Source organism: Phoenix dactylifera, chromosome 13, assembly GCF_009389715.1.
Source record: "Phoenix dactylifera cultivar Barhee BC4 chromosome 13, palm_55x_up_171113_PBpolish2nd_filt_p, whole genome shotgun sequence".
Lineage (NCBI taxonomy): Eukaryota > Viridiplantae > Streptophyta > Magnoliopsida > Arecales > Arecaceae > Phoenix > Phoenix dactylifera.
In genome coordinates, this window is record NC_052404.1 from 8142626 (window position 1) to 8154887 (window position 12262).

A 12262-nucleotide genomic window follows, 5' to 3' on the forward strand; every position below is an offset into this window, starting at 1 on the left:
GTGCTGAAATGCTTATTCGATCATTTCTTATTTTCTGAGTGAAGTTTGATTATTTATAATTAAGCTTAAATATAATACAGACAAATTCTATCGCAAATGAATAATAAGCTGCAAATTTCCATAACTTCCTATCAGTTTCAGGCTTGAAATCACCGACCAACAAGAGCAAGAAAGGCAGCCATCAAAAACGATTGCTCAATGCCGACTTTTGTGCAAAAGAAGTAAAAATTCCTTCATCTTATGGAAGTCATGGAGGTTTAACCACTTTGGACAAAATGTTGGTAAAATCTGTCAGCTGCAAATGTAGACAATTACATAGATATCGATACAAAATTTGTACTGGATAGAGGAATGTTGGAACAAAGGCATGTTCCTAAATGCTCATGAACAAAAATAAAGTAACCTGCTAGAATAACAAGACACAGTTTGTATAGCTGATTCAAGACTACCTTGCTGAAGGTCTGGTATTATTTTCTGACAGATCCAAGTTACAACCAAGTGCATTATGAATACAAATGCCAAGTCATAATTGGCCTTTATGTATTTCATACATTTCGAACAAAAAATCAGGTGAAGGATAGGGGCATATGCTTAATATCGCTTCAATAGGAACATGCCACAAGGCTACCAGGCCCTAGGAATGTGCTTGATCTAAATGACCATGTAGCATATGCTTAATATCACACTTCAATAGACCCTCACCATGAGTGGCAAGGTATTATGTGCCAGGTGGGAAACACAGCAGAGAATATGCCTAGTTTATATATCTCGTGCGCACGCGCGCTATTCATTACCATGATTGCACAGATCCAGATGTTCATGATGCATCACTCGTGTCTTTGGCAGTCTCCTCAGACAGAAGAGTCCGAGACGGGGGTGTGTTTGTCAGCAAGCTGGCTGTGCAAGAAATCGAGTACAGAGCGACGCTGCACATGCGTATCAGGAATATCAGTATAGAATATATACAAGGGCCCAAAAACAAAAGTGCAAGGTGACAAAAGATGGACACAGGTACCCGTTGCTCTAAACCAGCTTCATTGGAATCCAACTTCAGAGATTCTAGGCATTCTATGGCTTCCTCAAATCCATCAACTGCCACATCCTCGCTGCCAAGATTCCTATCCACATCGGCAACTTTGGCAAGAGAAATTGCAACATCAACAACCTATATAAAAATAAGTTAGCATCGTTTCCTCGCATCATGAGGGGAGAGAGGGATCGATCACAGCTTAAGTACTTCAAAACCATTGAGGTTTTCTGAAAATGATGTGTGTTTATAGAAGGGTTAATCGGTATAACTGTGAAGACCTAAAGATAAGAGCCAACTTTTTCTTTTTTTTGGTCAGAAGAGCCAACTTTTTTCTTTTTTTTTTCTTTTGGTGAGAAGAGCCAACTCTTTTCTTTTTTTTTTTCCGGTGAGAAGAGCCAACTCTTGTTTAGGTAGTTAACAAACAACATAAAAGAACACATACTGGAGATTCACCATGGTTATTCCTTTTTCAAATGACAAATGTTCGTAATTGGTAAGGGAACTTAGACAAACAAGGTAGATAATTGGCAATTCATGCTAAGCTTCGTTAATTCAATTATCGCTTTTTCTTGGTGTTGCAAAATATATTATTGGCAATTTATAGTACTTATCCTTCCAACCAGGGATTAAAATACCAGTACCAGTACCCATACAATGAGGGACCAGTCCAACACAGTATCATACCAACACTCGTTACAATTTATGGTGTCGTTGCACATGTTGACACCATTTATTTTATTTTTACATTGTTTTACCATCTGTACTAGGGTTAGGATTAGTTTAGGGCCCAAAAATGCATAGATTGAAAAATAAGCATGTGTTTTTCTAAAATAAAAACTAAAGCAAAAACACAGACAAGTCATAACATCAAGTCACCAATGCAACTTCACCTTCAGTTCTACGTGAAGTGCTCGGCAAGCTCGTCAACAAACGGATAAGGTTCAAAATTTAGAACGAGGTCCATTACGGCTCGCTTCACCGTAGCATTCACCTAGTTTCCTAAAAAACCAAAATTCTGTCCTTAACATCTCAATACAATTTGTGCACGAAGGGTCTTAAAATTGGAAGCAAAGATCTAATTTTCAGCTTAAATAAAATTATATTGCACTGCAAGCAGGGCTAGAAATGCGCTCAACTTGAGGAGCTTTACGGAAAATCCTTAACAGCTTCAAACTGGATTGGGCCTTTACAATTACAGTAAGAATAAATAAGGCCGATTTCAAGCAGCCCCCAACCCAGACACTAAACGCTAGCCATCTCCTTATCCCTCCATTGCCATCTCCATCTTCAACAGCCCCTTGACTAATCTTCACCACCCATTCCCTTCCTCTGTCCTTCGTAACCACAACCACACCCTTCAAGGCCACCTTTCTTGCCTCCATTTGCCTGTGGTTATGCCCGCCAACTATGTACCTCGAACCCTTCAATTTAGCTTGGATGACCTGCTCTCAACACTTAAAGACACATGTAGAACACTTGGACATGGCTCCTAAAGAAGAAATTCTCATATGTTAAAAGGATATGATGCTTAGACACAAAACTGCAGGCGAACCCAAATCCATCTAGCATAGCCCACCAGCACCTCAACATCCTTCACTAGGCACCCCTCCACATCTCAGCATCCCCTCCAATCTTGGCCAACCTACCTTCAAGACTGCTTTCATCTTCCTCCTTCATGCCTATATAATTGCACCCATTGGCCCCTTAACAGCCCCTGCCTTTGCTTAGCTTCCACATCCCCTCCAAGCTCAGAAACACCTATTCAATGCCTTAGTCTCTCTTCATACTGAAATGTGTGTGTGTGCGTGCGCGCATGCTGCAGCGGGCGGGCCCGCGGGGGGGGGGGGGGTTGCGAAAGAGATGTGGCTAAGAGGAGAGAAAGAACGCAGCATGCATTGAAATTCTTTCCGTCGGAGGTTCGAGAATCTATGATAGAAAGGACATCTAAGGCTAAGGAAGAATTCAAGGAAGTCCATTACTTAGAAGTGGTGATCTCATCTCAACTTGCTTGCTAGGAGAGGGGAAGCTTCCAGACCACCTTTGCAAACCAAATAGCAAGCGATCACTCAGCAATGATGTTGCTAGCCGAAGATAAGTACATATCCCTTACAGGAATCAAACCCATGCCTTCGACATAAAAAGACGATATCCTAACCACTGGACAAAAGAGACCAAAAGGCAATTCTTCATATACCTCAGCTCCAAAAATAGAAGTGGTTTGTTTTGTTTTTATATGAAATTCGACGATTTCGTTTGTGTTCATGTTGGCAATTTCTTATGTAAATTCGGCAGGTCGTCCCCCCTTCCTACAGGTTCTCCACTGACCCAGTGACACATCAATCATGCCCCTTCCTTTTCTCCGATCATAAAGCCCCTCGATCCCTTTCTTTATCTTCCATCCCCCCATACCATTCTTTCTAATTCAAAAAAGAAAGGGGGTGGAAAGGCGCCTATGGTTTGACAAGCTCGCAACTTACAAAGGGCACTCACCGCTCGCAACTTACAAAGGGCACTCACCGCTCGCAACTTACAAAGGGCACTCACCGCTCGCAACTTACAAAGGGCACTCGCCGCTCGCAAGCCTGGTCTCTATTATGATTTCGATGCCTAGCAAGCCCTGCAAGCTCAAGGATGGCTTATTGGCACCAAACTTAATTAATCTTAGCTAAGCTCAAGCAAGGATGGACTGACCTAGACCCAACCCATTTGAAGCCCCACTTGCAGTGTACAATTCCTACAATATCACAGAAACCCTTTGGTTAAATATTCTGACACCTTTTGGATTATACCATCTTTTTCATATATTTACTTAAATAGATCACTATAATTTCTTGTGGGCCTTCTAGATTATTGTAGATCATTGATTACCAAGCAACGATCACGAGCCCTTGACAAGGCAAAAAATGATATGATTTGACAAAAAAGTGGCAATTTTTACTGCATAGAGTTTGGTCGCATAACCAATCGCATTTGCCTTCAGTTTGATATTTACATGTCACATAAGTGGCTGAGAAGTAAGAAAAACTGTCATATTGTATAACAAAATAAACATGAGTAAAATCTATTAAGTGTATATACATAATTGTGTTATTATTGTTTAATTGGCTTAATTGCTGCTCCAAGCAATTAACATGGTGACCCATTCTCTTGCATTTGAAAATACTGCTATTAGAGAATCGCAGGATTAGCAAAAAATATTGTCAAAATTTTTATATCCATTAAAAATAAAGAATGAACTGCATATTTCTTAGGATGTTTTTTTTATATATATATTTTGTTTCTTATATAGTATTATTTTTTAAATATATAATATTTTTTATACATATAGAATATAATATATATTCCCTTTTCTATGTATTTTTACTTTTTATATAGTATTATTTTGAGAAAAAAAAATTCAATGTTGAATGTGGGATTTGATTCTATATTTTTTGAATTTTTACATAAAAATATTTTGGGAAAATTTAATGTTGAATATAGGGTACTTTTTTATTTTTTATATAATATTATTTTGATGAAAAACTTAACATCGAATGTGGGGTTCAATTTTCTATATTTTTGATTTTTTATATAATATTATTTTTATGGAAAAATTTATGTTAATTGTGGGGAACTCATGCACGAGTTTTAAATTTCCCCCGCTAACACTGTGACCAACCATCAAGCTTGTTTCAAAAAAACAAAAAATATTATACTTAAGTATTTCAAAGCTAAAGACTGAAAATTAAAAAAAAACACTCCACCCTGTACCTTCTAGCCATTTTTTCCCTTCGTTGCTCCTCCTTCCTGTTGATCCCTCCCCTTTTTCCACTCTCTCCCCCTACGACCAAAGCATTCCTCCCCCTTCCATTGATGCATGTTAAATCCCAGCTTCAAGAGTCCCCAATCATTGGCTCATTCTCAAACAAAGGCGTGTCGCAGACAGGACAGAAGAGGCATAAAGCTGAGTCGTTCCTGCCTAACTCATAGCCAGACCCAAAGTTGACTTGGCTTGATGCGCCTCAGGTCGGCATAGGCCCAATTCCAGCCCTACATGGCCAGGACGGCCCTACTGTTGGGTGTTCCGACTGGGATGAAAGCAAGACAAGCCATGGATGAAGGATTCGGTATCCTACACCCATCTCAGGTTCCATTAAATCATGGAAATAGGACAGGACAGTCGGAGTGCCCCCCATCCCGTCGGAAGTTCAACCCTTGGTTTAAGCCTTTTCAACAAGTGACATAACTCATACAAAGGAGATATTTTATATAAATATTTAACCTCTACCACTAAAAATCAAAAGAATGACTAAAGTCAAAAATGCTCACAGAAAAATCATATCCATTGACCACATCCTTGGCAAGAAAATTGGCCATTGCATTGGTGCTACAACTGGGGCTTAGGCTTTAGACAAACTACATTATCCAAAAATGCTAGGCCAAGTTTTAGTAATATGAGACACAAGCAGTTGCTGAAGGAATGTTATGGTGATGAAGCTTTGAGACCCAAATGAAGGTAGCATAGTGGTGTCTAGGCTAGCAAAAGTTGAGACCTATAAATGTTGGCATTGTTGTTAAGATTGGGATCATATCACAAATCATACAAGGGGTCAAATCACATTGGATTATAGATCCACTCACAGATCATAAGACTTTTTCCATTTCTTTTAAGTGCAAAAAAATAGGGTGAAATAAAATGGAGCATATTTAAATCATGATTTTAATGAAACAAGAAACCATCAGCGAGGACATAAAAGATCACTTTCCAACAACTATAAGATCATACGTATCATGTCCAAGAAAGAAACACTAGTTTAATTAATCAAACTAATTTTACTTCACCAAATAAGTCGATTGATTTTACTTTGAGTTATTTGGCCCCCCAAAAATGTATTCCTATAGGCTTATCAAACTCAATTCTCCTTTGAGGTAAAAGATTCTAGAAATATCAATTTTTTTAAAAAAAGGTAGAAGAAATAACTCTACATCTTACCTACAAAACAACTAAATTTATTTTTTCTTTACCCTTGAAAGTCAAAAGTTCAAAGGATTTTGCTTAGAACTCCTATCTAGAATCCTTATTTCATACTACTGTCTAGATCATTTCTCACCAAAAACTGAACCTAATGCATTTAAGACTTACCGAACTCTCTCACACACACACATCTACTCTTAAATATTACTTCTACTTAACATAGGCTATCAGAACCTAAACCAAAATCAACCTGAAAACTCATATAGAGTTAATATAAAATTGCATAACCTAAACCTGGTACAACTCAAACAACATTAGGAAAACATCAACAATCAAAAGAATGCTCCAGCATCAGCTACTAGATGTAGGCCTTCCCAAGGGTCAATTATAACTTAAAAACGCCTACTGTCATAAGAATACTAGAAAATAAAATCCTAACACGCAACTAAAATTTCATAGAAAGATGCTAGTTAGGGGTGGCATGCATCATTTTACATGGCTACAAAAAAGCACACCGCAAATAAGTTATTTGGTTTAACTGAACTTTCAAAAGAGGTATATGTGTATCAGAATATTTACCATGAAGAAACTAATGGCAAGAAAGTAAAAGGTAAAGGACAAATGCTAACCTGGGAAGATACATTAGGATGCTCTTTGACTGCATTTCGACGAACATTCAAAGATTGTGTGTAATAAGTTTTTGCAGATTTTAGGTCTCCATCATAATACCGAAGATCTCCAATTTTATTCAATGAAACTGATAGCGTGTGTACCAACTGTAGAAGAATACGGTTAAATTCCAAAAATCAATCCAACAATTTCTAATGTCGGAGACTTAAGAACAAAAGCCAGAATGCCAACCTCCAGATCTTCTGCAGGCAACTTTGAAAGGAATTCAACACTCTCTTCATAACAAGTAACTGCTGAACCAGTATCACCCATTGCTCGACTGCATTGCCCACACGTAAGAACAAAAATGTAACACACATTAATTATAGCATGAGCACCATAACAAGTATCAATTCAGAATCATTCAAGCATATGAGAATCAATGAAATTATGATACTCAATCTATAGGACTTCTCTGGAAGCATGAGACAGACATATTGCTGAGTTCAATCTAACTTGAACACAATGGATATAATAAAGATGAGCTAAAACTAAAATTTCAAAGAGGTAAGAACTTAAAAAAAAAAAGGCTACCTAGGCACCCATCTCAATGACCTACATCATGTTAAGTATTGAGGATGAGAGTGACTTATGAATTAGTATTGAATGCTGCCAAGTTGGTACTTCCCACTGACCTACAGCATCTTATTTGATATTTATCTTTCAGTTTTGAGGTACAACTATTGCCTATATTTCTCCCTTTTTTTTGAATTTACTGTTCTTAGGGTTGCCTCAACCTCTTGGCACCTGCCTAGCGCCACCTTTGCCACCTACATTCTTCCAAAACATTGTGCACAGAGGCAAGCATATTGCTGATTTCAAGATGCTGTTAGGGTTCCAGCAAGAATTCAATTTGCCTAAAGCTAAGGGCCATGACTTAGAATGAAGGGATCAACATACTACCAGAATATGGACAATTATATGACTTGAGTTTAAGATATTCTCACAAGTGACAAACCCTCATTAGTGAAGTGGTGTTAATATGTAAAAGCCTATATGCAATTGCAGACTGGACAAATTTCACAAACAGAAATTGAGAAAACAAGTATGGAAAAGAGACACACCAGCAGTCCCCTAGCATTCCTAGGACAGCCCCAAGTTGTGAACATAACTCTGATGTGTTGTCTGATGTCTGTAATTGTTCCCGGATATCCGCTGCACAAAGACTAAGTCTTGATTTTGCACTTTCTATATTCTGTGCACGGAAAGCCTGCAGATAAAACAGAAAGCCTGACTATGAGACAGTCAACCAAAGTTGTGTGCATGGTAGGATATTACTAAACTGACCTAGATGGAGACCATTTATTTTAATTTTCTAGAATATCCAGTAGAAATGTTACTAGCCAAATAGCATAGTTTTTTACTCACCCTCATAGCTTGTTGCACTAGAAAAGCCCCCCTCTCCATAGAAACATCCCCATATATCACATTTTTCTGTCCATCTACTTCTTGCCCATCTGCATTCACTCTCTTGATTCTAGCGTGGCCATTAATGAAGCGATCAACAGTGACCTGAAGATCTGTGTCAGGCTCAATCTTCTCTATGTCAGCACCACACAATGGACAATCCTTAAAGCGAGAGATGCATGCTCTGTTGAAACAAGTGACAGGTAAGAACATTACAACATTGTTTTTCTATGAGAAAAGTGCATGACATGCCATTTGCTGTATGCTCTACTCACTTGCAGAATTTATGGGCACAGGGCAAGCATTTGCTACTTTGATAAAGCAATGCTTGGCAAATCATGCAGCTTAGAGGACCAAGCTTAAATGTATGAGAATCATATCCAAAGGGACATTTCGGAGATACTACAGCAGAATCATTGCTTTTTGTATCTGCTTTATCATCACAGTCTGCTTGATGTTTATTGTAATCGCCCTCATGTTTCATAGGACAGCCAACATCAATAGAAGCAGTACCACTGTTCTTTGTATCTACATTATCATCACACTTTGCCTGTTGTTGACTGTGATTCTCCTCATGTTTCATAGCGCAGCCACCATCAGCAGAAGCTCCTCTAGCAAATGGACAAACAGAACTCATATTGCTCAAGTTTTCACTGCATTGATATATACAGATAAAGCATTACTGCAAAATCTAATGGGGACTGTAATATGTAAATTTTTCCTTATGAAGGCCTCAGAACAGGCCAATTAAACAAGTCATATATCACAAGTCAATTGTCCTAAACTCTATTTTGATTTTCTTAGGCATGCCAGTTCATTCAATATCGATAAGCATCAATCTGTACAAGAACAGGTAGCTCTTTCTTAACAACTATTTACGTTGAAGTGTCATTATTAAGCACTAATCGGCATGTTAATTAAATACCAGTATAGCTCACATGGTCCGTTCAAATGGTCACAGCAAAAAATAATTAAAAAAAAAAAAACGAACCCCTTGTACACTGGAAATATTACAACTAAAATATTTATCGCGTACTGAAAAGGAAAACCTAAGATAATTCTTGATTGAATAGTGAACATGTAGTTTCCTTCTTATTATTTTCTTTTTCAATTTTATAAACCAAATGACATTTCTCTTGACGTGGACAGCTGAGAATCATTCTCCTAAAAGTTCGCATCAAAACTGTCGACTGGAAGTTTAAAAGATTACCCATGAATTAACTTAGAATGAATATAATTAAAAAAACCGAACCTTTTTGTTTAAACAAGAAACCGAACAAACTCATCACACCTTCGCACCGTCCGCCTAGAGAAGGGGAAACAATTCACCATCTCAGTAATCTATAAGAGATAATAGGAGCCCAAGAATCAACCTGACCTTCCTCAAACCCCATCTCGTCTCATACAGATCCGCCCTAAACCCGTCCAAATATCCGCCAAACCCTATCAAGAGACCCTAACCCTAGGCATCCGCCCTGAATTCCTTCCCCTGCCAAATTTTCCCCAATTCAAACCCTAATCCCGACGGAATCAGAGCAAATGACATGACCCACTGCACGAACTCGTATCGAATCAAAGGAAAAGCGACGTAGATTGGAGGAGGGGGAGAAAGAAAGAAGAAGAGAAAGGCGTACGGGGGCCGATCGCGCGAGTGGCAGGAGTCGCGGACTTGGTCCCAGAGTGGCAGTCGCTGGAGCAGAGATCGAGAGGACGGAAGAGGGATCCGATCGGGATTAAAGCGAGTGGATTGCTTTTCTTCTAATTTCCCAGGTAGAGAAAAAATAGAAATTTATGACGATGTACAGAATTGTGAAATATGCGAAAAGCCGTGGATAATGAGAAATTATTACATTGGGGGACCAGGCCCAGTGAACCAATCAAAATCCCTGGAAACTTCATAGAGGTGATGGCATTGGATGAGCCGTCCACATCATCAGCAAATAAATTTTTACCTAAGAGGGGCTAATTTTAAATTTTCCATGCTATGTCCCAACCATTCTAAAACCTTTGTAAGTATCATCCAAGCGAGCAATCCTATCGTCGGCAAATTATTATACGATAAGAAACGACTAGCGACCAAGATTATAATAGGCTCTCGATCCACTAAAACATCTCTCTCTCTCTCTCTCTCTCTCTCTCTCTCATACGATAAGAAACGACTAGCGACCAAGATTATAATAGGCTCTCGATCCACTAAAACATCTCTCTCTCTCTCTCTCTCTCTCTCTCTCTCTCTCTCTCTCTCTCTCTCTATATATATATATATATATATATATAGGAATAATTGTGCAAAAAAAATCTGAACCACTTGCAGCTTTTAAATTTTATTCTAAATTTTAATTTAGTACTATCAGATAATCGAATTTTAAAATTTATTTAATTTGGATTCTAGTTATGGATTTCGCCTGCCTACATGACGAAATTGTCACGTGATGTCACGCGACCAGCTTAAATGACAGAAGAGGATAATGCCTTATGTGACATCACGTAACAATTTTGGCGCCGCAGTCAAATAGAATTCAAAAACAGGATTTGAATTGAACGAATTTAAAAGTTTGATATTCTAAATATACTAAATTAAAGTTTAGAAAAAACTGAAAACACCAAATAATTTAAATTTTTTTACGTGATTATTCCATATATGTAACACTTATTTTTTTTTGTATTCAATTACTTCTTTTTGCTTATTTAGAAATAATTCTTTCGGTTTAGTGCAGAATTCAAATATCACCCTTTGATCCTCAATTTGGGTTATGATTCCCTTTTCAATAATAGCTAAAGATTTATTTAAAGATACAAACATATTTCCTACAATAACTCCCTATCTTTAGGTTTATATATGTACACATACACATATATGTATGTATGTCTATATAACATACATATATACATATAAATACATACGTACATACATATATATTTATGTGTGTGTGCGCGCGTGAGTAGTTTAGTAAAAATGTATGTTTGTATCCCTATCTAATCTATCCATCGACCGAGGCTGCAGACTATGCACTATAGCTTTTACATTCACATAGGTTATTTTAATAATTAAAAGAATATTTATATATATATATATATACCCTTCTAAATATTAGATTGTGCATGAATATCCTCCCAAAATTGATATTTATATGTATACTTTCATTAAAAAACTTATTTTGCATATTTATCCTTCTTTATTTTTTTCAACTTTGCATATATATATATATATATATATATATATATATATATATATATATATATATATATATATATATATATGTATGTATGTATGTATGTATGTATGTATGTATGTATGTATGTATGTATGTATGTATGTATGTATATATGTAGGTAGGTAGGTATATATATATACGCATATTTGTTCTATTTACTTGTAATTAGTATATTTGTCTAAGTCTCTAGATAGATAAATAATCTTAGATTCGACCTATATATATATATATATATATATATATATATATATATATATATATATATATATTAGAAAAAATGTACATTTGTATCTCTATCTAATTTGTCCACTGGCCAAGGCTGCGGTCTGCACACGGAAGGTTTTGCCTTCATATGGATTGCTTTAATAATTAAATTTTTTACATATATACACTCCTAAATATTAAATTTTGCATAAATACACTTCTAAAATTGATATTTGTATATATACTCAGAACACACGTTTTGTTGGATTAGCGGTCTAAAATTAAAGTGACTAAAATACCTTTAAGGATATATATGAAGATAAAAAAGTGACAAATCTATGACATGATAAGAAAAATCATTATCAATTTCAAATATTTCACGAGAATTATGTAAATGAATTTTTTCATTGTGCTCGTTGATCAGTTCAATCAAATCCCAAATGCATGCTTGACATCTAAGGACTTTGCAAATTAGCATCTTAAGGTTGCATCATATCCATTATAAACTTTAGAGTAAATTACGTAGCCTGTATGAGATTAATGATAAATTATACGTATACCTAATAGTTTGAAAAATCTACACTTATCTCTCTAAGAGCTTGTTTGAATAATTGGATTGAAAATTCTATAAGATTCATGGTTTGGGCCAATATAACCAGCAAGATCGTAGGATTATAGGCCAGATAGGCCTATATTCATAAATATTCAGAAATAGCTTTGGAGTAGGCCGGCCCAAATCCTATAGAAAGAAAAAAAAGAAAAATACCAAGGAATATTCATAAA

The 12262-nt window shown here is 36.6% G+C and overlaps 1 protein-coding gene across 3 annotated transcripts; it reads right to left on the reverse strand.

The window, feature by feature from the left end:
* Nucleotides 1-429: 429 nt before the first annotated feature.
* Nucleotides 430-9868, reverse strand: LOC103709685 (protein NCA1-like). 3 transcript variants are annotated; one of them, XM_026805659.2, is made up of 8 exons: nt 9695-9868; nt 8336-8703; nt 8022-8244; nt 7718-7863; nt 6846-6933; nt 6614-6760; nt 1016-1165; nt 430-926 (listed from the first exon to the last, which is right to left on the reverse strand). In XM_026805659.2, exons 2-8 carry the CDS (start codon nt 8695-8697, stop codon nt 852-854), a joined length of 1191 nt encoding a protein of 396 aa, XP_026661460.2. In that variant the 5' UTR covers nt 8698-8703; nt 9695-9868; the 3' UTR covers nt 430-851. The 3 variants fall into 3 exon arrangements, with proteins under 3 accessions (XP_026661460.2, XP_038988863.1, XP_038988864.1); XM_039132935.1 differs by having other exon boundaries at nt 8336-8713; nt 9695-9866; XM_039132936.1 differs by lacking the exon at nt 9695-9868 and adding an exon at nt 9313-9331 and having other exon boundaries at nt 8336-8713.
* Nucleotides 9869-12262: the final 2394 nt, after the last annotated feature.